This window comes from Strongylocentrotus purpuratus, unplaced genomic scaffold (genome assembly GCF_000002235.5).
Source record: "Strongylocentrotus purpuratus isolate Spur 01 unplaced genomic scaffold, Spur_5.0 spur5_scaffold_1, whole genome shotgun sequence".
Classification (NCBI taxonomy): Eukaryota; Metazoa; Echinodermata; class Echinoidea; order Camarodonta; family Strongylocentrotidae; genus Strongylocentrotus; species Strongylocentrotus purpuratus.
In genome coordinates this window covers 40473715-40498921 of record NW_022145594.1, presented here as the reverse complement: position 1 = coordinate 40498921, position 25207 = coordinate 40473715, and the positions used below count along the sequence as shown (strand labels likewise).

Genomic DNA, 25207 nt, shown 5'->3' with positions numbered 1-25207 from the left:
TAAATATACATTTGTTTAACATAAGCATACTCATCGAGCGAGGGAAGAGATGAATATCGATGTTCTATATTCATTTCCTCGGCTAAAGTATTCCAATACCCTTTCCTTTAAAATTTAATACGCAATGTAAATATACGATCATGCAAATATACATTAAAGTAGGCTCGGTAAGCCAGAGAATTGAAGAAAAATTATTTTGCATTCTCTATAATTATTCAAGTCTTAAACTGGACTTGATACAATCTCGATGCAGAGATTCCACCTCCGTGCAATAGTCTATTCATAAGACCCACGTAACCATTATCATACAGCCCTGTGCATGGATACCAAGCTATTCGTTCAGTATTAAATTAAGACTTGTGGCTTGTCGCTAGATGACAAATGAGATACAGAGCCGATTTTCTCGGGTCGCCGATCAAAAGGGGACAAAATTAACTCGGAAAACGGTGTTTGCTTATCTCAGTGAGCTTATTGCTCGGTACACAATTACCTCATGATCACGAGATAGAAATGACAGTAATTGGTTGCAGCGAAATCTCGACCGGTGAAGCGATATTATGATACTCATGACAGTGCTTCGTGTATTCTGATTTTATTGTACGAAGAGAAGAGAGAAAGAGAGATAATCAGACAAAATGTGTGTTATATCTTGATTGTGGGAGAAGTTTGAATGTCAAACTGTGAAATTTCCAGGGTAATATGTTTTTATTCTACTCCTAAAACTGGAATAAAAGTCCTTAATTAAGAATTCTGTTTGCAAATACGATCACACCGTCTCTTTTATCTAATCTTCTTTCTCTCTCTCTCTCTCTCTCTTATTCAGTCTCTCTCCCCTCCCTTTCATACATGTTTCCCACCGTGTTATCGACGCCCCACGCACCTGAGCCGGGCGAGCGTTGCCAAGGCAAACGGTCCTAAATGAATTCGGAGGCACACGGCGGACAAAACGCACCGAGATAGGGTCGCGTGCGGCGGTGTTGTACGGTGCATCGGCTGAAAGCCAGCGGGGTGGTGTCCCGCTGTAATCTGCGTGGGAATCCGAACAAGTGCGCCCGCAAAAGAAGCTGATTATTAAAATCTTCTTTTCCCGCTTTAAACTGTTGCTTCTTGCAATCTCTTCGCAAATCTCATTTTCCGTTTCAATTGTGACTGAAACTGAATATTTTGTCCTTGCCACAGGCGCTTGTCCTAGATATATTAAATGGCTGTTTTGACAAACGTTTAAGTCTTTTCACAATAGATATAATTGCATTTTGGGGATATCTTGTGATTATACCATGTAAAGTTTGAATTATCCTTTAAGCGGATATTTTAAAATCTATTCTCAGGCCTGCAATCGAGAGGACTGTGTCACGTGAATAGATATAAATCTTTAAAACATACAAACATAAAGTCATAGACAAAGGAGAAGCATTAATATGTTTCTTATGATTATGACAATAATAATAAAAATGCTTTGAAATTGTGTTCCTTTGATAATCATTGATTCGTTTCATACACAATTTGAAAATATTCACCTTCTATGAATATTCCTATGATTATTTGTGGACCAAGTAGCAAAATACATTTGATTCCATGCCAGTTTTTGGTAGACACTCCAAATCAGTTTCTTCAGCCTCAAAATAGTTTTTTTTATAATATCACAATGAATAACATTCTTATTGTTCAACCCTTGCAACTTCTTAACATCGCCACAACTACTAAACCTCTATTCAGCAAGAGGGAGCATCCGCAAGAGCAGGGGTGCAAAAGTAATGGAAGAGGGGTAATGGAGGGGTACAAGAGGGGTGCAGTGACTTACCCTTGGATACAGCGGATGGGACGGTGGTGGGCCAAGCGTTGGGTCTTCCCCTTCCAACAAGGCTATCACATGAGGGTTCTGAATTTTAAGGAAAGAAGGAGAAAGAAATATATGAAATTATGTTACCATGGTTACTACAAAGATAGAAGTTTACAAGTTTTGGTGATTGTTTTTATTTATCAGATATATGTGTTTGACACCTCATTGACATAATACTTATGTAAGCTGCCGCTATGAACATCAGTCGTCACAATGCATCCGGTAGGTTATGTGCATTCATATTAAAGATGCTTCGATAAATACCGGTATATAGACAAATAAACAAAGGCAATCAGTAAATGAGAAAGCCAAATGTTCTGGGAACTCTGTAAACTGCTCTCACATGAAAAGAACTCCTATACAAATTTAGAAGGCATTTTCCACATCACGTCTTCTTATACTGAAAATCACTGTACAATTTATATGCTTACAATTTCTATTATATGGATCAATTTAAACCTGCGTGCGTTTTACTACTATTGGCAGTTACAGTTAGTTGCTTGACAGTTTAATCACACACATAGAATACATAACAATACAACAGCATTGCGATTTTATAAATTCACGTATAAACATGCTTTTGATGATCAATGCTTTTCCCCACGCGAAGCAACCTTTGCATGACCATACAAAATCATTATTATTGTGTAATAACACCTTAAGTTGTAATAATGTACAATCGCAGGTTCTGGTAGGAGTAAAATAAACAACAAATTAAGCTCTTCTCTGCTGCTGTCTTCGTTCCGTACTCTCTTTCCCGATTTCCTTTTACAATGGAAAGAGTAAAGATGATGTCTTTTTTTTTAAACTGAAGTTGGAAAAGCGATATCTTCATAATTTCACTGACCATAAACATGGGTTTAAAAAATACATGTATTCAAAAAGTCGCAACTTAAATTAATGCAGCTGGGAAGCTGAAAGCAAACATTTCGTTAGACAAGTTAGAAATAAACGTCTTTACCAGCACTACCAAAGCAGCCACGCAACACATAAAAAGGCAAAACTGATCCAAGATGATTAAAAACACCCATAAGTTATTTCCTTGTATCGCAGGATTTCAACCAACGATTCGTCGACATTTTACAGCCATCTCCATTTTAGGAAAGACATGAGATTAGGTTAGGTTTTCCGCCAAGGTCCTGAACGGATAAAATGCAAAGCATAAGATGAGATGAACATTCCAAAGCGATTGGTGAAGGAAAGAACTGCCAACAGAACGAAGATGGTCCGCTATGAGAATCCTTGGAAGCAAGTGGAAAATAACAAGTGCCTTTGGTCATGACGATGTCATCTTGTTGATTTGGAAGATGAAGGGAGGAGGAGGCAAAAGGGAGACGCTGGGAGATGACATAATTATTACTGTACACGGGACTAAGGGACGAGCACTTGAGTTCGGCATGAAGAAGTTGGTCGATTTCCTTCCTCTCTTCCGCCGAGCTCTGCTCTTCTTCGGCCCTGCACCGGTGGAGTCCCCCGGAATGGGCTCGGGCAGGAAACGGCGATAAACGGTGGGGCCCCCAATCACGGAAATTACCCTCCCCGCAAAAAGGAAGAGGTGAATAACCAAACCAATTTGCTGCAGGAAACTCACAAATACCCGACTTTTCCTGAGCAGAAAATTATGCTCACTGCCTTTGATTTGCGATGGCATTTGCTAGAGAAATAGGAGGCACTGGGAAAGGAGCTAGAAATGGGTGAAATTGGAGGTAAAAATAGATAGAGAGGGGATACATACCAGTTAAAAACATGATGAAATCTCTCTTCTGGAGCTGAGTCTCTCTAAAAAAAATACCGCGCGTTGATTAAAGGAATGAAGGACGGTAATACAACGTTAGAAAAGTAACTCCGGAAGAAGAGTAAATCAGCGGTTGGTGAGGGCTAATTATTCAGACTGCGGAGATGATTCGGCTCGTCGATGTCTGGTGATGAGGGAGACCTAGCTATCTGCTTGGAGTACTTGACATCTCTCCTCGTTGGCTCGTTAACTCAAAATCCGGAGGATGTGGAGAGAGGAAGTTTTAAGAAATGAGCGACCCGACCCGCTGAATGAACACGGAGATGAATCAAGCTTCATTCACTACACGCACGTATTACAGGCTCCTCTTATCACTTCTCTCTCTTTCTCTTTCTCTCTCTATGACTCTCTGTGACTACTTTCCCCCTGTCTCTCCCTATACGTATACCGTCTAATCCAAAAGATAACTTCAACTGTTCAAGCCCGTGATGACTCCCTGCGTCTGGTATTAACCGTGTCAAACTTAACTCTGTTTACCTCTCAAAAATGCCTTCATCTTTCATTTACTTTCTATTGGTCCTTCACCCGAAACGGTTATTATTTTTTCCCTTTCCTCTAAAGATGGTAAAGAGTGGTAGGTGGGGGAAGACGGGGAGAGAAATCAGAATGAATTTTGATGAGGAGATTTGGCCAATCACAGCTCAAGCCGAACTCATAAAAGCGCGCATTTCCCTCGTCTAACCCGTCACGTTTACACACTCGCTCAACGGAACGATATACGACGTGAGTATAATTAGCCATTCCCATCACCGGGTGAGCGCGCACGCGTACGTAAAAATAGACTCCTCGTTTACGGAAGGGTTTAGATCTCTTTTGTTATGCAAATCGCAGGCTCGTGCCCAAAATCTCTACTCCCAAACGAGGCAAATGACAGAGAGTGAGAGTGAAAGAGGGAGAAAGAGAGAGAGAGAGAGATGAGTTGTGGTGCGGGGAAGATTAATTTTCTCCTCTTTATTTCGTTTTAACGCTAGGCACACACCACGTGCAGAAAAGTGATTTTTTTTTTCCCCCTTCTCTTTCTTCCCACTGTCAGCAACCATTATCAATGTCATCGCTCTTTGTTGTTCTTCATAAGCACGTGACGTCACAATGCCCCCATATTTTCTTTGGTCTAAATAGAATCAGATCTACTACTCGTTCTTGCCACATCTAGAGATACCATTCCAATTGGCTATATTGGCTGAAAAATTACAAATATTTTCATGATAAGATTAAAGATTGTACAATAGAAACATATAAGTTACATCTACAATCGCTGTCATTTTTAATCATGACTCTAGCTTTGATATAAATTTGTGTGTTATGTCTTACTTTAAAGAGTGCTATAATTTTAAATTCAATTACTTGTTAAGTCTGTATAACAATGGAGCTTCTATTGTAAAGGAGGGAAACGGTAGTTATCAGAACTTTGTTAACATTATAAAATAATGACTGTGATTTAGGCCTAATATAAAACCAGCCATAAGAGTGTTAACAAAGCCCACGGATTTGAGGAAGGTGAGCTTAATAAGTTGAGAAATTATCGATTTGTTCTTTCCCTTTTTACATCGCCTTATGCCAATCACAGTTAAATATCGCCACTCCACACGGATCAGACTGTAATAATTAGATTTTCTCTTCAAGCCCCCAATAATAATAGCAGGTGAATATTCGTGTTTTTGCAACTCGCCTGCCCCCCGCCAAAATAGGCGCATTAAACACTCCACCGTCCATAACAACACGAAAGCGCGCATCACCACGGTATGTATACAGATGTTTCCATGGCAACGCTTCTAGCTTGTAATGTATGAAGAGGACTCTTCACACGTCTCATTTCAATGTCCGTCTGTTAGTAAGATCGTATCATCTGCCTTTGATACAGTTTTCTTTTTAATGAGGAAAAGTTTGCGTGGAAAAAATAAAATATGTTAAACTGTTTGCAGGATGGTTAAACAATGCGTTTATTTTGATGAGGTGCGTCGCAACCTTTTCCCTTCAGAACAGAAGATTGAAGATTCCCACAAATCTTTACGTAAGCGCCAGAAGATCGTTAACTCATATCCTTTGAGAAAGGGTTACATTCTTTCTAGTTCGAAACAGACGATATAACACAATTTAAAAAGACATTTCGTTGTTGCTAATTGCAATGTAAATGTAAATGAGCCATTGTGTTGTGTACAAGGCGTGCTGAGAGCCAGAAGGGTGTAATACAACTGCGTTCTCGCTCGCAGCAGTTGGTATACAAGAAGAAACTATGAATGAAATTCAATGTTAACGTAAGTAAACACTGAGAACCAAAACGGTGTAATATCGAGTTAGGATATACGCCTTTCTAGCCCTTAGCAGGCAATGGATAACAAGACGTTTGAATGTAAACGGAAACAGTTGTGTGTTCATGAGTTGAGAGCCGAAACGGCTTTAAACAATGTGTTAAGGTACATGAGTACACGCCTTTATGCCTCTCAGCAGACGATATCTTACGGGACAATATGAATAAAATTCTGATATGATTTTGGCGCGAAATGGTGTAGGGGGAAGGAGAAATGAACTCCCGTGTAATACGAGCGGGACTTGACATGCGATTTTTGTTATCTTTTCATAAGTAAACGCAGCGCTGCAAGGGATGGGAGGGGAAAAAAAAGAAAGCTCTATATACGCAATTAGAGGAGATTTAATTCAACTTGTTGAGGACTTACACACGCAAGACAATTGCCTGCGAGCTAAGTGATTCTCTTTCAATCATGTCCCGGGTAAAAGAGAGAGAAAGAGAGAGAGTGAGAGAGAGAGAGAGAGAAAGTGTGTGTGTGTGAGAGAGAGAGAGAGAGAGAGAGAGAGAGAGAGAGAGAGAGAGAGAGAGAGAGAGAGAGAGAGAGGGGGAAGAGAGATGGAGAAATATGGAAATAAATTGGGCGAGTGAGAGGGAGAGGATGAAGGATGGGGCAAACAACAGAAATAGAAGATATATATATATATATATATCAAAAAAAAAATATCAAAAAGGATGGAGGGAAAGGTAAATGGAATGAAAGGTAGGGAAGAGAGTAAATTGCAATGTTTGACCGGGAGAGAAGTAGAAGGAGAGAGAAACGGTAGGGAGAAGGATAGAAAACAGGGAAGGGCAAAGGAATACAAGAGATAGATAAACAGATAGATAGATAGACAGTGATGGAGAGAAGAGAGATAGCGTGAGATAAAGTGAGAAAGAGGTGGAGAAACAGAGACAGACAGTGAGAGAGATCGGTAGGCAATGAGATCGAAAGTGATTTTTCATCCTCCTTTGTTTGGTCAAGATGCATTTATGATTCTTGAAGCACGCTGACATGCCAATATAGCTTCGCGCGAAGGGCATCGCGCCCAGCAGACTAATTTCGCCTGCGGGTCCAGCGGTGGCGTGTACGCCAGTGATGGTGACTTGCCCATCGAATACTCCTCTAAAACACACGCCAAATCATACTGACAATCGCGGAGACTCGTTAAGAAAACACAAGAGATCTCATACTTATTGTGGCTGGCGTTTTTTCTAGCCCGGAGTCATTAAGTAAACGATTTCAAGACAGCGGCAATAATGACGACGAGAGGGAAAAAATGTCTAATCAACAGTAGTAGACATTGTAGATGTAACGTTATGTTGCTTTAAAATTCGGGCTTAGATTTCTATTAGGAATGCATATTGTTGTATCGCCCATCGCAGCGGAGAGGTAATTACTCCTGACGAGGGAGGCATGGTAATAAACGGGATGGGGATGTGTGTAACACTATCACCGCTGACACATAAATGATAAAAAATTGAAGGTTTATATTGCAATTGGACGAAGAATGAGATATATAAAAACGTCCTTACTAGTAGGAGAGAAAATAGTTCCAATCAATGAGGAAAGAGTGTGGGGAAAGATGGAGAAAGGACTTAAGTAAATACGACAAGGATGCTCACAAAAGAAAAAGATAAATCTCGTGGGGATGTTTTTAATATCGCCAAGGCTCGGTTTGATGGTATAATAAATGGCGGGAGAAGGGAGAAGTTGAAATGTAGCTTTAGGTATATTGCCTGGGCAGGAAAAGAGGAAAGAGAGCGACATTTCCGGGTTTCCGTAGCCAAACATAGAGGCACGAGCTCCGCAGGCTGCATTCATGGTCAGGGCAGAAACAGAGAACAGTTTTATTATTGTGATAACGCGACGAGAGAGAGAAAGAGAGAGAGAGAGAGAGAGGGAGAGAGAGGGGCAGAGACGTTAAGGAGAAAAGAAGGAGAGGGGTGGTGAAACGAAAAAAAGAATTGAGGGGAGAAAGCAAGAGAAATAAGTGAGAGAGAAAGACAGACAGACAGAGACAGAAATACACATGGAAGATATAAAGATATATATAATTATATAAATATAATTATACAGAGAGATGTATATGTTGAAGCAAGATTGTTCATGTGCATATAAACAATTATCCTATATGGACTCAATAAAGAAATGAAATGAAATGAAATGAAATGAAGAGAGATCGATCAAAAATATAAAGGAAATAGGAAAGAAAATACCAACTAAGGTAAAGCGAATGGAAAGAAATGTGACATTTCAACAACTATCTTGTATATTAATATAATATTGTTTATTTGTAACCGCTTAGAGACGGTATTTAGTACGAAGTGCGATATGCATCCAGATTTATCATTCTTACTATTTAATAATTATATTCGGGAGATGTTAACGTGCATTTAAGAACTATGCCGTACGAACAAGAGGGATATACAAGAAAAGAAAGTAATAATAGCACCGAGGGTTCTTCGATTAGAATTGAGGTATAGATCAATAACTACTAGGCAGAGATAAAATATAGTATGCACAGGAAAAGAAGTAATATTGAGTAAAGACGCTCAGTGAATACACAGAGCTTAGTCTCGAGTGAAAAACAAAAATTAAGGAATGAAAATTAATGTCTGTATGAAAAAAATGCGCCAAGAAATCTACATGGAAAAAAGCATCGAGGGTAAATCAAAATGAGTAAAGTGACGAAATCAAATACCGACAACGAACTAACACCACAAATCAGACGTCCAAAACCTGGTCATATCTAAATGCAATAATTGAAATACGCATATTCATAATCATCTTTCAATGTCGCACGGCTCCGGGACCTAAATTAGGGCTCATTATGATGCAAAGTACGTCGGATTCTCCGTACTTTTATTCAATTTGGAACAATTTTTGCTGCGATGGTGTAAATGCACTTTTCCTGTCCATTTTGAGGTCACCAAAGAGAGAGAGTCAGAGAGAGAGAGAGAGAAGGAAGGAAAAAGCCAACAGCAAAGTGATAATGTCCTTTAATGCCGTTATTATTACAATTCGGTTCGCTGTTTTCATTGTTAACTTGGAATTTCCATTTAGGGACCGTTACGAGGTAAAGGAACCCGATATGATCGGCCAATAATGTGTTTATTATTGGGATGAGAAATAAACAATGTTTCATATATCAATCAGATTGATTGAGAGCGAGAAAAAACGCGGTTGCTTGTGACAGATCACGACTCGACATTTTGATTAACAAACGCGAGCAGATGATTTATATACTTTGTCCTGATTTTTAGATTCTTATTACTGAGTGAATGTATGCTTTATGTGTTGTTTTCCCTAATAAAAATGCAAGGTAATAACGCATAGAATACGTTGCGGTCACGTTTTCCCTTTCCCTTTCAGCGTGTTCAGTTTGTCATTTTGAGAATAAAAGTACACTCGGGAAGGTTGGATATACTGAGATTACATAATGTGGCACAGTGGCAGTATATGATTATTATCAACAATTTTCCCATTTCATATTAAGTAATTTCCCATTGGACAGGCACAAATTTGAATTGAATGTAAAATGCATAATCATGGGTAAGGTCCATTCATGTTATGAAAGCAAACATAAAGAGGACTAGCTCGAAAAGGGTGAACAGCTTTTTTAACCATGTTAATGAATAGAAAGCAATGTTAAGCTGAGGGATTAGTTGAAAACAATAGGTGTGCTTACGCAATTTGAGAAAAATTGTACCCATAATCAGAATCAATAAAACAAAAATAATGAAGTTTTAAAACGCAGACAAAAGATATATATTCGCATTGATATATGGATATGGAATGTTGTATATCCCTAAACATAACATGTAGAGGTACTGCTGTCCAGTGTATAAGTCGCCTGGACTTTGAACCATGCTCATAGGTATACTAATAATATTAATAACAATAGTAATAATGTTGATAATAATGATTTATCATTAACAAAATTAAACTAAAAGTTAAATGAAATTTAAGCATTTATGTTATTTGGTCATTAAAAAATAAGCATTTTCTTGTAGAATATCTCAACGCCATGTTTTTCTTTAGAATCCAATTTAGTGGAATTTTCAAATTTGAAGAAGCAAATTTGAAATGTTACGTTTTACTTGACGGAATGATTAAGAAGACCGAAATGATAAAATGACGCACCTTTTTCAATTTCTGCCCCCCTTATACCCTCTACTAAACCGAAGTGCAAACAATGCCTTTATTGCATTCGGCCTGCAAACGCGTGCTTCGATTTCGTACATGACAAGTGAAATTTGGGGGTAAGGAGCGAAAAGGGAGAATTGTGGGAGTGCACCAGAAAAAGATGGATGGATGGATGGGAAAAGAAATGTAATCAGACAGAAGAACATGTAGAAGTACGTAATTGCAAGAAAGAATGAGAGAAAGAGAAAGAAAGAAGGAAAGAAAGAGGATGAGATCAACAAATGGAGAAAGATAGAGAAGAGATAGAGAAAGAGAGGGGGAAAGAGAGAGGGGATATTGAGATGAGGTATAATTTATAAAGAAAGAGACAGACAGGGAGAGAGAGAGAGAGAGAGAGAGAGAGAGAAAAAAAAGAGTTTGGGGGATACCCGATATATATACAATGGGAGACAATGAAATAATAAACAGATGAAAAAGACAATTTGAAATATAAAATATTATTAAAACAATGCTGAAGAATAGTTATAAGCTTTGCCATATTTAGTATTGTAAGAATCAGAAGGGTATTAATTCACACATTTTAAACAGCGTTAGTTAAGTTCTCCTAACTCTCATTAGAATATTAAAGAGTTTGAAAAATGGTCCATATCTTTTTCCTTGCGCACCTTTTTTTGTTCTTAAACACACAAAAGGTAAACTTTATCATATTTATGTTTTTCATAGCAGATTAAGTCAGTGGGCCCTTTCATATTTGAGTAAAAAAGATGGACTATTTGTAAATAAAATTTGAGGACGATGCACAACTTTTTGTTGTTGAATAGTTCATTTGATTAGCTGGTTGGATTGATGGGTTCCTATACGAGACGTGATGCGCTGACTCGATGTGATGGTGTCTCCAAATAGCTAAGATGGATCGAGCTGTCCTCTCATTTATCATTTTAACTATTATTTGGTAGCTCCAAGCGCGTCAATACTAATTGATAGCCCGAATGCACACTCAACTACGCTCTTCATATATCTTCTTTTATCCTCCAATCACTTCGCAGTTATTAGCTATTATTGAAAGACGGTTCAATATTCGTATTTTATGACTTTCGTCTCAATTATCCTACCGCAGACGGTATTCTCTTTCCACTCTGACTTTTCCCGGGCCTTTTGAACTGTGAGTAAGATTAGCACATATTGATAGCACCAAGTCAGATTTGATTCGACATTTACCGGGCGGCTCTCCCGCCGGAATGCTGCGGGGTCTCGGTATGGATATCTCGATTGCGGCGCTAAGTCGCCAGCCCGACATAACATCAGATTTGCATATCACTATCATGAAGAAAGGGTCGGGCGACCTATATCCCGCTAGCGGGCTATAATCTACACGACAAGCGTTTTCTTTCTTAATATTCTCGAAGGGTTACGCGAGACGCGCAAGCTCGCTCGATATTAAAAACGCGCGCGTGAAATACGGATCAGGTGTACGCGGCACCGTGAAGAACAAAAAGAGATCGCGACGCGCACCTTATTTTTTTCCCGCTTTTTATTTCCTAGTGATGGTATCCCGAGACTAAGATCAGCTCTCAAGCAATATTGCACATGTTTTATCTTCCCTGAAGCACAGGAAACCGTCCCTGACTGTAAATGGCCGCTTTATGGATCATGACGAGACTTTGGAAGTCAATGAAAAAATGGCAGTAGGTGGGTGGGTGGGTGGGTGTCCCTAGGTATGGGTGTTGAGTTTCGACGGTTCACCGCACTATTTTCTCCCCCTGGACTCCCCGCCGTATTAGTCTCAATAACATAGGCTCCCCTCCACACGTGCACTGCTCTTTATTTGAGGTAGCACTACGTGCGGCTTATGGACCGTATTGTTCAGAATTCCCGAATGGGCGTTTAGCTTACATGACGAAGTGGAACGAAAGCCGCTCGCGCGCTACCAGGCCAATAACGCGCCCTTTATTACCATCATATCTGTGCTAGGAGAGTATTTTTGCTCCGAAACTGGGACGTAATCTAAATATTTCAAGAAAACTGAATTGAGGTGATCTATTTTCCAATAACAAGTTACTATCTTCATAAGAAAGCGCCACTGTGATTGACTAAAACGGTCAATTTCATAGCCGCCGGCGTGATTCGAGGTTTCCGTATATTTATCTAGAGCACTGATTGTCTAATCTTATAGTCAATTATGGCCGATCCAATAGAAAAATTATAATTATGAGTGTATGAAATGTATACATCAAAAATAATATTCGCATTTTAAGTGGAACATTTTTTTATCACATCTTAAAAGCATATTTATAAAACTACAAAGTTAAATGATAAGCGTGAAGATATTCGATAGCCTGTTTGCACCTCTAAAAGACATAAAATAGTTTTTACCGTGTTCTATATGATTTCCATATTTAAACTAGTTTATTTGACGCCTCTCAAATTATGATAATCTAGAATACGAAACTCAATTACATTGTGTCATCAAAACAAATTGGTGAAAATTTAGAAGAAGCACAGTATCACTGATTATACTACTAAGCAGTTTGTTCTAAATAATGATTATGGGAAACAAGTTTTTTTCTTCTAATGTCATAATTTCATAATCATTACACCATTATCAATTCAAAAAGGGAGAAATCTGTTCACGTATCTGCATCATTTAGTACCAGTTGCAGCAGTATAATTGGTTACTATTCTAGTTTTGTTCAAGATCCAAAATGGGCCGATGGGATAATATCCTTTAGTTTCAATGTTTCGGTGAGACGTTAATAAGCTGGCACTTAAAATGCAAATTAACGCTTTAGCATAGTATTATATTTATTATAAATATAATGGCAGTCCCGAAAACGTTTATGAATTATGATTACAATCATTACAAAAGATGGACAATCTTAAAAGTTCGGTTAAAAGCGTACTATCTTCCAATTAAGCTTTTATCTCTCTAATATTACAAGCTTCTACAGCCATGGACCTGCCCCCCCCCCCCCCATTCAACGTATGGTAATGGAAGGGCGTAAGATGGACTCTGATAATAGATAGTTCAGTTACATCGCCTAAGCCAATATGTTTCTTTTGCAAATTATAAAGTGTAATTTGTGTTTCTTATGACACAAAAATAGATCGCCTTTATTTCACAAGTGACCGTTTTTTTCGCTCTGACCGTCAGCCCTTTTCAGCTTGTAATTAATAGTAGATTGGTGATTCAATGTAAACAAGAAAACGTTTCTCCTCCCATCACTGCTATCTGTGTGCTCAATTAATGAGCAGAGAAATTACATTACGTAACTTTCCGTCTCGGAAACAAGAAAAGGAAAATGCCTTTGTCGTAGAGGAAATCCTTAATGGCACTGCTTGACGAAGACTTATTCAAGACCCCAGGAAGTTTCCCGCGCGCGAGAAAATATGCTGAGGAAATCGATCATTTCAAAGAATTTCCTTCCTCTAATAGTTCGCCGGCAGCCATTTTATATTTGTCTTATGCCTTTCCCTCCTTTTTTTCTCTCATTTCTCCCACCTAAGATGGGTCTTTATTGGAAGAATTCCTACCTAACACGAGCTCTCGTGAACATAAAAGTGCAACCCTGAGGCAAGATGGAACGAGATGGGGAGGAGAAAAAATAGGGAAGGGTTTTTGGTGGTGAAGAAATTGGGTTTGGTGAGGACGGAGACGGGCAATCTATTATCATCCACTTTGCAAGGAAAATGTCAGCGGAGAGCGCCAATAAAGTGGGCTGGAGTTAATAAAACATCAGAGATAAATCAAACACAAAAAATAAAGATGAAAATGAGTGAGTAAGAAGGGGACCTGATTGATTTTATTCTCCGCGCTGTTGAAGAGCTCTTTATTAAGTCGCTCAAAGCTTTACGATTAAAGGTTCAAGCGAAGCATTATCCACGCTCCCTCCTTAATCAAACGAGGAGAAGGGACGGAGTATGAAGAAGGAGAAGAAAAAAGTGTATCGTCTAAAGCCCAGCCTCAGCCGGGTTTGGCAGGGAATCAGTGATATTTGGAAATTGGTAATAATCTAGCGCACGATTTTTTGATGGATATTGTAAACGGCCGCAGTAGGGTCGTGTATGTGTGATGAAATGAAGCGTAGGGAAGCGGAAAGGAGGCGGGTGGGTTGGAATAGCGGCGTGGCGTCCACGTCAGGACGAGTTGCATGCGAGTCGCTGGATACCAACGAAACATTAAAGCTTCGTTCATACCAGGTCAAATCAAATCACTTTTCCTTTTAAACGAATGGCGAGAGGAGGTGGTCATACAAAATAGCTGCACGCTAAAAGAGCCCTCCGCATTTATTTCACTCACGCACCTGCGACAGTTGTCCCCACGATAATTTCCTACACTTATCGAATTTCAAAGAACAACCTCTGGCCCAACATTTTGGCTAACCCTAACCCTTAAACTAACCTAAAACCCGATTGCAACCCTAATACTATCCCTTTACCTTTGACGAAAAAAGACCGGGACAATTCTTGCTGGAGCAAGTTTCAGGCGCGTACTCAGTGATATGTGTTTCTTCAGATGAGGAATGTGGCACGCAGTTATTCTTATATCGTTTTATCTTCTCGAGCGAGGTTTTGGAGGAGGTTTATCTCGTCATGTGTGAACGTGGCCTAACACCACCTAATCAGGCTCGAACGTCTAATGTAACCTGTTTACGGCGGCTGGGTGGAGCCGCCATCGGGGTAACATGATCACCCCCTGGATAAAGGAATGGAGACAGAAAGGTCAGATGGAGACCAAAGATGATGAAGTCTCAAAATTAAAAAAAGTTTTGGAGAGAGGATAAGATGGAGATGATACGTTGGTCGGGTTGGTGGAATTGATATTTTTGGCAGCAAGAAGGATGAAGAGAGACAAGGGATGGGCATTTCTACGATAACGGAAGTTAGGGAATGATTGATTTTGATGATAGATTTCGTGATATAGAAATCTATCATGGGCAATAATCTTGATGTGGCGAAAAGTGAAGAGTTGTATCTGTCATTATAGAAAGAAGTTAAAAGTATTAAAAAGAGAAAGATCTTCGAATCGGGAGATAAAAAGCAGAATTGAAAGGCTAAGTGTAATATGTGTGACTGAAACCAATTACAAAAGTATATTATCAGTTGGATGATCATGAAATACATAAAGTAATCATACTCGAATATGGTGTTCGGTATACTGTTTTCGGTCGTAGATGTAAGCGTATTATTTTAAAAAGTCGTTCTAATATTGATTAGGTAAGTTGAACTTTCAATAGGAGAACATTTCAAGAGCTGTGCAATGGTTTTTAAATTCAGTGACATGAAAGGTATGATAAAGGTACCAATTGAAGTTATTTGGAATTTGTATCAGACGTAGATGTAGAAACATTATTTGTCTAAATCAGAGTAATAATTATTACCGATGGTGTAATCTCTTTGGTTAATGTCTTAGGAAAATGTAATGTTAAAACTATGGTAAGAATCCAATGGTTTTTAATTAGGACAGTGGTATCAAAATAGAGTTTCTGGTAGGGCTATCAGCGGTAGATGTCGAAGTAGTATGGTATAAATCACCTGCTGTTAGCATAGGCATCGGGAAATATGGTAGAAATATTTGTATGGTAATTAATGATGAACTTTCAGTGGTATAATGATCATAATAGGGGTGTCATAACTAAACATCTAAAATAGAGAAAGGTCGCGTTATGTTTATACCCAGTATCAGTTCTCTATAATGTTTCCATTTCTGAACATTTAATGAGGTTCTGTATCACTCTCTGTCATCCATATCATTGATTTAAAAGATGAGAAACTGCCCTTCAAATCTACCAAGTCAAGTTTTAGATGGGAAAAAAAGACTCTTTCATAACTGTGAAGTCAAAGTTGGCCATTAAGAATGACCCAATTATTTACATAATGCCTACCGCTCAAAACCAAACAATTCAAGAAAAGCTAATAAACGGATTCGTGCTAGCAACCGAGGAGAGAGACATCGAAACAATACAGAGTGATCAAAAGCACTCCGCAACTCATTCCTTATGCATAAATTGTGTTCATTGTACACGCACCCACACACACACGCCCGCACACAAAAACAAAATCAGTACACGCTCACAGAACCATCACGAGTCAGGTCCGCTTTTAATTAAGCTAACCCCACGTGACTTTTACCATCCAATTAACAAAACTAATATATGCCATTGTTAAACGTGGATGGTTTGCTTCTTGTGCCGTGTTTTTATCTGCATCGCACTGACAATGATGTCATAATACACATTGCCATTCTTTAATTGTCTTTTCCATTTCTATCAAAAAATATATTATTGAGCGTTATTAGAATACGAGGGAGTTGTGGCTTCATTTTCATTTTTTTAATTTTTCATTTTTTTCTTTATTGTCATTTCGTGCTTTGATTTTGCGCCTTAATTATCTATTTCATTTAGCTTTTGTCCTATTTTGTCTGTTTATTTTTCTAAGGTGAGAGCGGTGGGATGTTTCATTAAAAAAATACGTTCCTCCTTCAGAGCAAATGTATTGTATCTGGGAAAAGAAGAAGAAATAAATGGGACAGTTATTGCCAATATTGAAGCACATATTGAGTGATTTCGAAAGGGGAAAGCGGAGTGGGGGAGGCAAATAAACTCTCATTGAGCATATTAAAAACATAATTACAAACGAGACTTCAGTTTTAGGGAGGGGAGGAATGTAATTTATTGCAACTGAAAACAAATTATGAGCGTCGGCAGAAAATTCAAATATCATTGTATAATTTCGGAAAATAATTGTAAATAATGAAACAAGAAAAGGGGCTTCTTTGTAAGAGTAATGTTGACTTTCGAAACTACTGATTGAACTGTAGAAAAATACTTTCAATATTTTATCTATTTACGAAAAATTATACCCAAATAGAAATTGTGAATGACCTGCATCTCTTCTGTGAGATTTGTTACCAAGCCAACCGAATATTTTCTCTTTTTGTTATTGCATCAGACTATACAGAGCAACCAGGCGTTGAAACCCTGACAATGAATTTTAGGTCCAGTCTAAATAAAAGGCCCAACGCTGACAATAGATAGATGATGATGATCCACATGAGATGCTCATTTATCTGGGATGCGTTTTCAGGTTTAAAGGCCGTCTGTACTAGTTTACAGGAGGGATAAGACCACCCGGCAAGCTCACTGACTGGTGGTTATCTCATCAACTCAGCTCTCCATTAACATAAGAAAAAGGGAATCATGGGGAACCAACAGCCACCGATGAGGCATGCTCGCTATATAGAGGGCGTAAGTAGCTATAAGTAGTACGGTGGTGCTTTAAAGTAGGCATACCGGAGGAGCCTAAATATATATGTCAGGGAGGGTGGATAGATTGAGGATTGCCTTAACGAGAGGAGATGTGACTAATGTGATGATGGCGAAGGAGGAGAGTTTGGCTGGTAGGTAGAGATGAGAGAATCGAACCTGGTGTGCCGATTGAGGTTAATGAATCATGATGCCAACACATCATCTGTAGGTTCTGAGGAGCAGTGGAGGATTTAAGGGGTGGCTCAACGACCCCCTCCCTCCTAAAACCCAAGCGACATAATTGTTATCTTCACTACATATTACGTTTGAAATTGTGCCCGCGCCTCTTGTTGAGGTTGAACCATTTAACTGTGTTTGTTTGTTGGTGTTGCTTTTTGCTAAATAACAAATGTTAGAAATGGTGTTGCCCCCTCTTCTGCAATATCCCTGATCCGCCCCTCTTCGAATTCTTTTTTTTTTTTTGGCAGATGATGGAGAGATTAAGGTCAGTTTACATACCCGTTGGGAGCATTTAAGCCTATAGGTTGAAGCATTGGGTTGAAGAATTACATTCTAGAAAGCTGGCCATACAAGGAGAATGATGTGCAGATATGGTTGGAATAAACGAGTACTGCTGTTCATTGTAGAGATGATATTATTATATATTCTTAGAAATACACAGCTGGCTATTTTCCTGCTGTATATTAACGCATTGGTGCCAGTTATTTATATAGGATGAGAGATGGAGAGAGATGGAGAGAGTTGGAAAGAGAAAGAGAGAGGTGGGAGAGGTGGGGTGTGAGTTATCTACACTACGGTATTAGAGGTAATAATTACATAAGTACCTGGAGAGCGACCCTTAGACCTAAATACACCAAGAAAGCGAGAGAGGGAGAGAGAGGGAGAGAGAGAGAGGGAAAGAGGAGGGGGTAATAGACATAGAAAAGTAGGGATAGAAATTAAAATAGAATCACAAATGTGGCTATCAAAATCAGAAGACAATGAAATGAGAAAGACTAAAGTAAATAATAAGTCTTCATCTTCGTTAGATCTGAAGCTGGCTACATGAAATGAGACAGAAGAGGAAACAGGTGCCAACTATAATCACAAATATCCCGAGCCGAATGATGAGATTGAATTATCTTTAAATGGCCCACAAAAGAAACCCGCCTCTAAGGTATTCCAAAAGGGGGAAAGAAACATGAAAATCCTTTTTGGCATGACTTCTTTTACGTTTCATATAATCATTTTATTCCATTTACTTCTTTCTTCTATATAAATCCACAACAGTCTTAAAATATACCCCTATGCAAAGGTAGTCAGATGGAAGCATCTGTACTTTAAACACTAAGAATTATCTTACTTTGGTATGAACTTCATATGAAAGAGTCTCTATAAATCAAGCAACCTTTAACAAAAATTGTAATTCACATTAAATGAGTACGTCAACAGTGAATAATAAGGTAACCTCTATACAAAAGAAGGTAGCCTTTAGCATAGGCCTATGTGGGACGAATAGATTGTTTGGATTTCCGAAAATTGATAAAAGTAAACGAGTCTTTTTCTCAGATAAACCCACAGTGTGTTTATACTGCAGTCTGATTAGTTAGCCTTCAGCAAATGACATCATTTTAAAGGTGGTTAAGGAACTTTTTGTGGTTTTATATGCTTTTATTCTTCGTTTGGAAAAAAAGAGACCCTCAGTACTTTCTTCAATTTCTATAATATTGAACTGTACTACTAAAATATTGCGTTTTACATATTTTAGGTTTCCAAAAAAAGGTTCATGATGCCATATGTTACAAAAATGTAATAATTCCTATCTTTAGGTTTATATATTGGTAAAAATATGTAATTTTATTCAGGAGAAATGGAATTTTACATGATCTATAAGTCCAAGCCTGTAGTCAAACGAAATGCAGATTTTGCCATTCGTACGTCTTGGTCGATGTTTATAATAAAATCGAAATTGTGAAGGCCTGGCTTTACAAGAAGCATGTTTATGTAAATCTATTCCCCCCGGCTGAGTCGGAAAAAGCCAACAACGTAGTTACACGAAGCTTTATATCGCTTTCGAATAAAATACACGTGTTTATCGATATCCTTCAAATATTCCTGTCCAATTCTAAGAGCAGATTTATGAGAAAGAGCTACCACGAAAAAAAACCCTGTACGCTAACAAAGATACCCTTTACTTTGAAAGCCTGACATACTTCCATGGTATCGATCGCTCTGCCGTCATCTCAATTGTGAATAGCGCCGTATGAATTCAAATAAACTCCTGACGTAGAATCAGGATAAGAGAAAGGGAGATGAGAAGAGAAAAGGATAAGGAGAGAGGGAGAAGTTAGGAAAATAGCTACTGGAAATCCAGCGCAACTCGAGGGTCGCAAGATATATTACTGGGTACAAAAGCAAAGCGGAAATTAACTGACTGCGAGCAACGAACGATTGCGAGAAAATAACAAGAGTTGCAACAAAACATTCCCGCCAAGCCGCTATGTATCGTCTGGAAATCTGCACTGTGATTTCCAATCGATTAATCGATATGACCTCGGTGTATCGTAATCGCACCTGCCCAATCATATACACGCGAACGGATCTCGTGCAGAAGACCGTTAAAGGATTGCAATATCGGTATTATTCTATACAACTTTAAATCGTAAACCATTCTCGAACGGAACTGGAATTCATTATTCCACGAGTATCAATCCTCCCGTTAACAGTCATGAAAATTTGTCTATAGAATTTGTTCTGACTATATCGATAAAAGCTATATGAATATCATGACGATAAATATGATAAAAGCCCTTGTAACACAGTGATTTCTAAACAGTTGCCGCGCGTGAACGAAAATTCATGCATCTGAATGACGCGAAACTTGCAAAAAACGATGTAATTTCATTTTTGTTGTTGTTACGTTTGATGTTGGTATGTATTTACTAAAACGTAACGACCATTTTGTCTTTACAATATCAAGTATGGTGACAACCGAAAATCATGAAACAAATGGTTATCATCTCTTTATTAGGCCATATAATCACATTCATGATTATAAACGCGATCTTAGCTGATAGCATGCCATTTAACCGTGATTAAATGATCTAAGTCAAACCCGAACTGAAACTAAATCATTTTAGAAGCTTTCACTTCAAATAATGTTTAAATTTATTTCATATCAAAAGAAAAAAACAGTATTTCTTTGAAACTTAAAACAGTATTTTACGAAGTGCGGAAGTTTTGGCAAAATCAAGCAATCTTTTTAAATATCGGGGAAGAAAAAGTTGTTAATCACTGAAAAAAATATCATTAACCAGAGAGGAAAGAAGATAACAGAAATATCTGGATTGACTAACCAATCCTTGATGCCTTAGCCCTTTAAGAAATACATAGGACGTAGGGTCTATTCGCATGAGCTGAGGCGTTATGAATGAAGGACTTGCAATCGACGATATGTTTCTCACAGGGAGTCAAGGTCAAAAGGTGGCTTAACTAAAAACTATGAACTAACTCAATATCGATCCAAATATATCAAGAAGAGGTTTATGGTGTAGGAAAAGAATATTTGAATAGACAGTTAGGAGATACAGGAGTATGAATGATACGTCTGCAAAGAGAACCATAAAAGGTGAAACGCATCACATTTAATAATTCAATAAAAATAGAAAGATACGGGAAGAAACACTGATTGTATTATGGTTGTTTGAAATTGGTGGAAAGATATAGAAGAGGGGGAGAAATAAAAAAAAAAAAAGAAGGAAGGAAATGATAAATAAACCTAAACAAGGTCAAGCCTTACTTGTCGGTTTAGAGATGGTATTTTCCCATGTCCTTTAGAATTGTTTCTCCATCTAATATTTTACAAGGGATGATGAGACAACCTTTTTTTTAATTTCAAATCGGACATCTATATTGACTCTAATCAGATAATTCATTTTCTTTCTCTCTCTCTCTCCCTCTCTCTCTCTCTCTCTCTTTTCTTTCTCTCTCTCTCTCTCTCTCTATCTCTCCCATCTTCTATTGTCTTGGTTCAGAAAGAAATGTCATTTGCCACAACTTTAGAATTGTTTCCCCTTGAAATATATTTGTTTAGAAGGGGGGTATCAGAATGTTGTTTTTCAAATCGAAGTACGCTCTTGACTCTAATCAAAAGACACCATCGCTCCTTCTTCACCCACTATTGTCCGGGATAGATCGGGTGTAATACATGTCGTCTTATCTAGGACGACCAGGTGGAGGATATAAGCTCGTGACATATTGACCCGTCGAGAAAGAAAATTCTAAAGGACTGGAAGAATTTCTTTCCTCAGTTCAAATTGGCAACTCTGTTTTTCTATAGATACTATTCTTTTCCATGAACTACTAATGTTTTTGTTCATTGTAATGTATTTTTCTTATATTAATTATATTTTAGTATATCTGAAATGCTTCAGAATACGAAAGGAATGTTAGGCGCCGTGAACATCTTTAGAGAAGGATAACGCGCCTTCTAAATGTTGCCAGTTTTATCAGTTATAAATCAGAATAGATGTGTAACATGAAATTAATCAATTAAAAATAACTACTTTTCAGTGGTATCAGTGAAATGACATTCGTGAGCGTGTTGCGATATTTACGATTACCATTCCTATTATTCTTCACCTAACCTTACAAACAAATGTCCTTATACAAGAGGATCTGTTCCAAGCTTTGCAGTGAGTTTTGCTCTTTCCAACATCATGTGTCGTGTCATGTAGCATACCTTAGCAAAGTATCAACTAGAAATTAAGTTACTTTGGGGAAAATTGAAATGTACATTGAAAATGTTGCTTCTTTCACAATTGATGCTGGTAATGCTTATCCTGGTCATGTTTCCATATGAAAACAGAAGTGACTTTAGAATTTGCAGTGATTTTTACTTTCTATGGCCATGCAAGGCGCTTGATTGACCCTCTAACAGCAAAGCATCAAAGCACGAAGGGGGTTCTAACTCGTTTATATAGTAAGGGCAACAATGAAACACATCGGATTGTGGGGTGCCATCTTGAGATTTGCATTTGATTTTACCACACCTATCGTTAGCATAAAACTCGCTATACAACAGACATGATGCTTCATGATTGCTTCAAGCTTTGCAGCACTTTCTTACTCTGTCTGACCACACCACCCTGATGTACACCCTCGATCAAAGCATCGTTATCTTTCTGGTCAATAATGGGTTAAAAAGAGCATCCATATTTCATTCTGTCACTCGTATTATGACATCTTCTTTGTCTCTCTGCGGAAATGTTATGTTTTTCACTGTAAAGCTGACCTTCGCTGGGACGGGTGATAGGAGCTGGACGAGGCAGTAAATGACAGGGGATAGATATGGACATCACTCTTTCATATTTTTGGTCACTATGGTGCACAGAAATGATGTATTACATCTTCTCTGACCTCCTAACGATTGGTGATGCGGTGAGGGAGATATTGAGAGAGGAGCTGAGAGGTGGCATCGGGTGAGATGGGGGAGACGATGGTAGGTAGTGGGAGGATGGAGAAATAGAGTGAAGTTGGTATTACTACTAAGCAAGGTGAATGTAGAAAAGATAGGGAGAGAGAGGGGAATAGAGGGAGAGATAACATAGATAGACGCAGAGAGAGGAGGAGGGTCCGGATGAGAGATATAATAACGTATAGAGAGAGATAGAGATAGAAACAGAGGAAGGGAGAGATAATATGGATAGGTATAGATAGGCAGAGTAAGAGAGGGAGGCAGGTGGGGGAGAAAGACAGGCAGACATACAGTTACAGAAGATAAAGAGATAAGGTAGAGGGAGAGAGAGACAGAGAGAGCGAGAGGAAGAGACAGAGAGAGAAAGGGAGAAAGAGAGAGAGAAAGAGAGAGAGAGAGAGAGAGAGAGAGAGAGAGAGATGACGGGTGATAACTTAGTATAAAGATTGCTTATGATATCAGTAGATTTATTACTATTATACTTTGTTCACTTCATATAGGGATGATGGCGGCGAGAGATTATGAGGCGCAGCGCCGGGAGTGGGGCAGTGCACTCACTCATGAAAGATTGACGAGTTAAAAAGCAGGTGATTTTTTGGAAGAAGAGAAAGCTAGGGAAATATATTTGGAAGATTGCGGCCGTAAGGAAAGAGGGAAAGAGAGAGATGGAGAGAGAGAGAGAGAGAGAGAGAAGGGGGGAGATGGAGGGGGGAGATGGAGAGAGAGAGAGAGAGAGAGAGAGAGAGGCAGTAAGATAATGGGGAGAATGAGATATGAGGGATGGTATGAGTGAGGCCAAGCGAGCATGCCTAAAGTGCCCCTGACCTGTGGGCAGTATATAGATGGACGGGTGGTCCGCCGAGGAGCGAGACAAAAAAAGTTTTATGAAAAAGCGAGGTTAAATCAAGTCAGCTACTGTCACTGCACCATCTAAGTATGAGTATTTTGTATTTATTATAAAAATTATGAATTCGTTATGATTTGTGTCACACTGTCTTCTTGGGAAACTGTAAAAGTATCTTTTAATTTACGCATCACTCTGTGGTAGATGAATGCACACCACTGCATGAATACTGTCACTGCACCATCTAAGTATGAGTATTTTGTATTTATTATAAAAATTATGAATTCGTTATGATTTGTGTCACACTGTCTTCTTGGGATACTGTAAAAGTATCTTTTAGTTTGCGCATCACTCTGCGGTATATGAATGCACAACACAGCACCTTTTATTCAATTTTTTTTAATGAATATTCACTCTCTGCATCTTGTGAAAATTTCATGTTTCTCTTTCCATACCTTTTCACCTTTTGTTAGTATAATTATGAGGCATTTTGAATAGGCGTTCTTGTTTATTGCTTTATCCTATTAAGAACTGATTTCAACTAATATCTGATTTGGAATTTATATTTATATCTTTTTACGTTTGCTCCTGTATTTCATATTCTGTAAAGATTTGATATGAGATATGAAATCACGCATAAATCATTTATTTCACGATTTTCTTTTTTGCTTAGCTCAACGGAAGCACTTATCCATTGCACACCGGTCGACAAATGCAGAGTGAACAGTCAGGTGCTAGCAAAATAGCTCAATTATCTTTTTATCAAAAAGGCCAAATTGCATCGATCTTACGCGATCCAAATTTACCCCTTCAGTTGGCACGGCGTAGTAAAAACTCTGCACTTGCTAGCTTCGATTAACCCGTGCTAATAAAAGCGCTCATCTAAATCTACATAGCTATTGTGCTGCGCGCGTGCCTCGTCCGCTTAACAAAAGCCTGGCTAAGACAAAGGGAGCGATTACGCAGCCACGCGTATCTCGCCACGCGCGCGTTCGAAACAATAGAAGCGCACGCTCCGAGACGGGCGAGGTCCAGTGATCGTCGGTGTATTGCAGCGTATAAGCAAAAAGAGAAAAAAAGAAATCGGATGATGAGACAATAGTAAGATTATGATATTGGGCGATATATTATTCGCTTAGGATGCGGCTCTTTTCCGGCGGATAGAATTTAGACGGTGCGCTATGAAGCGGAGGGAAACGACATTGATCGAAAGGAAAGTGGGGGATTATTTCATATCACTGTATTTGTTATACAGCGATCAAGTGATGGATGGAAAATCAACATGAGCGTTACGGTCAGAAAATACAATTAAAATGGTATGGGTAACGAGATAATTCTTTCAGTTCCTTTTTAATGTTAGATATTTGATATGACTGTCATTGTATGGTTGGTTAGCATGTACTAAACTTATTATAGTCAACAATTTGGTCACGTGATAGTTATGAATCTGTAGAAAACGCAGGAGTGGGTAAGAGAGCCTGGATAGTATGAAAGAGAGGCAAACCAAACGAGTAAAACAAAAAAACAAAAAAAGCAAAATGACCAAACAAAGAAGCAAACTAAAATGATAGCAA

General features: G+C 38.5%; 1 protein-coding gene across 6 annotated transcripts in view; it reads right to left on the bottom strand.

Moving 5' to 3' along the window:
- The window catches only part of LOC115917879 (transcriptional regulator Erg-like), a 91557-nt gene that overhangs the window by 27921 nt on the left and 38429 nt on the right, over positions 1-25207 (bottom strand). For all 6 annotated transcript variants that reach the window (XM_011674541.2, XM_011674534.2, XM_030978228.1 and 3 more), the window contains one exon: positions 1802-1879. In XM_011674541.2, coding sequence (XP_011672843.1) covers positions 1802-1879 — 78 coding nt within the window. The remainder of the gene's footprint in view (positions 1-1801; positions 1880-25207) is intronic.